General features: G+C 40.9%; 1 protein-coding gene across 1 annotated transcript; it reads left to right on the forward strand.

Moving 5' to 3' along the window:
- The first annotated feature begins 1,605 nt into the window (after positions 1-1,605).
- On the forward strand, positions 1,606-1,889 carry BDB00DRAFT_865610 (uncharacterized protein). Its single transcript, XM_053126183.1, has one exon. It carries the CDS (start codon positions 1,653-1,655, stop codon positions 1,824-1,826), a length of 174 nt encoding a protein of 57 aa, XP_052972086.1. The 5' UTR covers positions 1,606-1,652; the 3' UTR covers positions 1,827-1,889.
- The last annotated feature ends 1,930 nt before the right edge of the window (positions 1,890-3,819 follow it).

Here is a 3,819-nt window from a genome sequence, read left to right on the forward strand (position 1 = left end):
ATCATCCTTCAAGAGTAAAAGCATTCTTGTAGTTTCGCAGCTCTATGAATCTATGCGGTCTATTAACAAGTGCTCTCGTATCTGGAAGAAAAATATACCTTTGTTTTACGCCGCCATTTCTGTGGCTGCTTACAAATGAGAATACAGCCGTAAGCGGAGGAGATGAGATGGCTCGGTTGTTACGCGCTTAATACAATTTACTGATGAAGAATCATATATGCGTAAGTAAAATCACGCGTATAATGATATTATTGCATCGTTTACTCACACATTCTTTAACAACTCGTGCCACGCCAGCTCTTACCAACAAAAGTAAGCTGACTGATGCAATTGGCAATTTGCATTGTATATGTGTATATGTGTATAGCACGATGTGCCACATAAATTATTCATGCAGGTTACGCGACAGAGATAATGCGAGAATGCTAACTAAAATGATAAAAGGGTCATTCTTCGCCTGTAAGAGCGAGGGAGAAGTAACGCAAGCTCAAACGCCATTGACAAGGTGGAATCCGTTTACGAAAGACGAATGGTCAAGAGAAAAGTGGTACTTTTTGAAACCGGAGAATAGCGGGAAAAAAGGCATCCTACTTGCGTTATAAAATATCGTATATGCCCTTTTTAAACCAAGCTTTGGACAATGCGAATCCGCAGCAGTCAGTCAAGCTTGAAGTCAAGCGTGTTTCAATTGCTGCCGTTGGTGGTCATTTGTTTCAAACGGATCTTGCATCACAGAAAAGAAAAACACAGACGCAACCTCGTTTTTTAACTTTTAAGAACATTAGCAGGGTCCGGGCGTAGAGAGCACGGTGTCAAAGAGTTGCCACCGTTTTATATGCACTTGAAAAAGATCCTAAGTCTTAATCAGTACATTCACAAGGTCGATCAATACGCGAGAGATCTTTCTGTGTGAATTGGAATGGCATTACCCAACGATAGATTAAGTTTTCGTTATAATGATAGTCAAACATAGAAAGCTTCTCTTGTTGATTATTATCTTTTTGTCATTTTCTTATTGTATTTTAAAGAGAAACCCTCTTTTCTAGGAAGTTCCAATAGAAAAAGAGGGGGAAAAACTCCTGCTGTCTCTTTTTTCCAGGAAGACAACAAAACCTGATCGAAGACGCAGGTAGTGAATGGTCGCTACGCAATGAGAGACCTTCGCCATTCACTAGTGGCGCCCGTGCCGTGTGTGCCCACAACGTCAACTAAGCACAAAGATGCCTCAAGGTTGTTGTACTACGTTGGTGCAGCCCTAGGGCATGCTTCCAACAACCTTGCTACCATTGAAGCATCTTTCGGGTAGAATATATCCACCTCAACCTGGCTAATAGCTTTCCAAGTCAAGGATTCACACAACACTTTGCGCTTCATAAAGTTTGTGTAAATGGAACTGGAGAAGAAAAGAAAATGGGAGGGGTGGGGGGTTTTTTGGTATTCTTATCCAGACAATTTTTTGCCGTCACGCTCGGGTCTTCAATGAAATCCATCATTTTGATTGGCTCTCATTTGTAAGGCTCTGGTTGGCTCATTTTATGGGCCGCTTATATCATATGACGCAACTTGGCCTAAAAGCAAAGGGAAGGCGAAGGAGATGTGTAAGTGATAGTCGTCGTGAAGAAGTCAAATACGCTACAGCAGCAGTGATCGACATGCTATGTATGTTTCACCATGCCGATGTACCCTCCGATACTGTCGCCGCTTATTTTGGAAAGAAGTGTCAGTGCACGCACCCGGCCTCCACGTCAAATACAGGTACGTTTCGAATGCCAACTTGTTCAATGAGTAAGGAAGAAAAAAAAGATGCGACTGAACAACTCAATTAGAAATGATAAGGAAGAAAGACAGAATGCCAACTATGATTAAGAACAACGGATGAGTGCTCGTGTGCGATCTGGGAAGCAGTAACTACTGCTGAATTTCCAAGGACTCGTATCATTTGCCCTGGCGGACCAAATATCTACAAGTGATAATGTGGATTTTGTTCGACCCATGGAGTATTCTGCTGAAAGTTCGCTCGACCCAATTCCATTCCACGTTTTTATAGGTTGCTGATTTGTATCTTTGCCTATTCAAATATAAAAAAATATCTCTTGTAACACAGTCAGTATTAGCATAGCAGTGTCGTCGTCACTTTTATTTCAACAGCACAAACTCACTTCTCAACGTCTGTTAGTGAAGATACTGTTTAACGAGATTTCGAAGCAAACTTTGTTCTTGCTGCAATGGCAAATGATTGCTGGATTTTACTGAATCGTTTGGAAAGGCGGAATGGACACTGCTTAGAAAGTTTGAGTCGCGTCTCGAGCTTTTGAATGGAATTACAGCTCAGCAAAACAAATAATAACTAGAGCAAGTACCATTATTGGCAATCACGACCTTTAGTATTATCTCTCGAATACAGGTACATACACATCAGCACCCAAGAAGTATAGAATATTCTAGAATTACTGTAAACAATCCAAAATAAGTGGTGGAGGAGAAGAAGAAGATAGTCCCATATACATCCAAGCTCATCATTTGGAAACTTTAAACCCGAAACCAGACTAAACCCAGACCAGGACTTGCGCGTTCGCCTAAACCTGCTCACTCACTGGCGTTCGCTGCCAGGCCCCACAATTCGTTGCGAGCTACTCGCCCTTCTTTTCAACCTATTGAGTGACTTAATTCATCACTATGTCCTATATTTATTAGTAACGTAGCTGCTTGATATCATGACAATGCAGTAAGATATTTTGGATCGCGTGGGCAATGTATTAGGAAGAAGCCTGCATACCAGCGAAAATGCTGCTGTTTCCTTTTTTTTTTCACAAACATCATCCTATCTTCAACTTGAGAATCCAGTGTCTCTTACACAGAAAGTACACAGACCGGTCTTTTTTATTCCATTGCAATCAATTAGCGTTATCCCTTCATTACTATAGCAACAGCAGAAATAGTAAAGATGACATACCGATTAATTTTGTCTAGATAGTCTGCTGGATCGAAGCCTGGATGTGTGCAAAATGTTATGAGTAGGATTGCCTGTTTCCTTTTGGTCCTGAGAAATGGGTTCGAAAGTGATTGGTGCTGTTGCTGTTCGGTGTTATGGGATGATATATACATCTTTACTTGAATGTTGATAAAATTGCACCAACGTCATAATCAAAAAATTAGCGCTGGATACCGTCTTTGTTTTTATGGTGCTGTGTAACCCTTCTTTTCTTCACGTGATGGAAGAAAATATATCGGCTGGCATAGAACATATTCAAACGAGTTCGTCTGTATTTGCAGTGGTGTTGCTAATATCAAAAAATGCCGATTTTGACAGCGATTGAATGACCACTGACGATTGTGTAAAATGTGTGTTGTATATTCGTTCGTCAAAGTTTTTATATATGTTCGAGTGCTGTGAGTACAATTGCCGCCTTAATGTGTCACTTTGGTATATATTATATCGTTACAGACGAGATGATCTGCTAATCGTCGTCCAGAGAAATCGTTGTATGCAAACGTTCGTGAGAAGCACACGGTCCCAGTGACACCAGTAGAATGGTATGTTGAGTTGTCAGAGGTGCTTGTACGATCGATGGTGTGGAGCGTTCGTGATATTCATGCTTTTGTTTGGTAAAGAGGAAAAAGAGTAGAGATGTGCTGTTCTTTTTCAGCAGCACAGTCACTCAAAGACAGCACGATCATGGTTCACCGTCATATTCATATGTCGTTGTTCGACTATCCACATATACATGCTGGTAATCAAGCCAAGTTATAAAATAGAGATCCTTCTGTTTCTATTTCTTTTACCAGTGCTCTCACACAATCCGTCGTATCAGTAATCCG

This window comes from Zychaea mexicana (genome assembly GCF_025766255.1).
Source record: "Zychaea mexicana strain RSA 1403 chromosome Unknown BDB00scaffold_296, whole genome shotgun sequence".
NCBI lineage: Eukaryota > Fungi > Mucoromycota > Mucoromycetes > Mucorales > Lichtheimiaceae > Zychaea > Zychaea mexicana.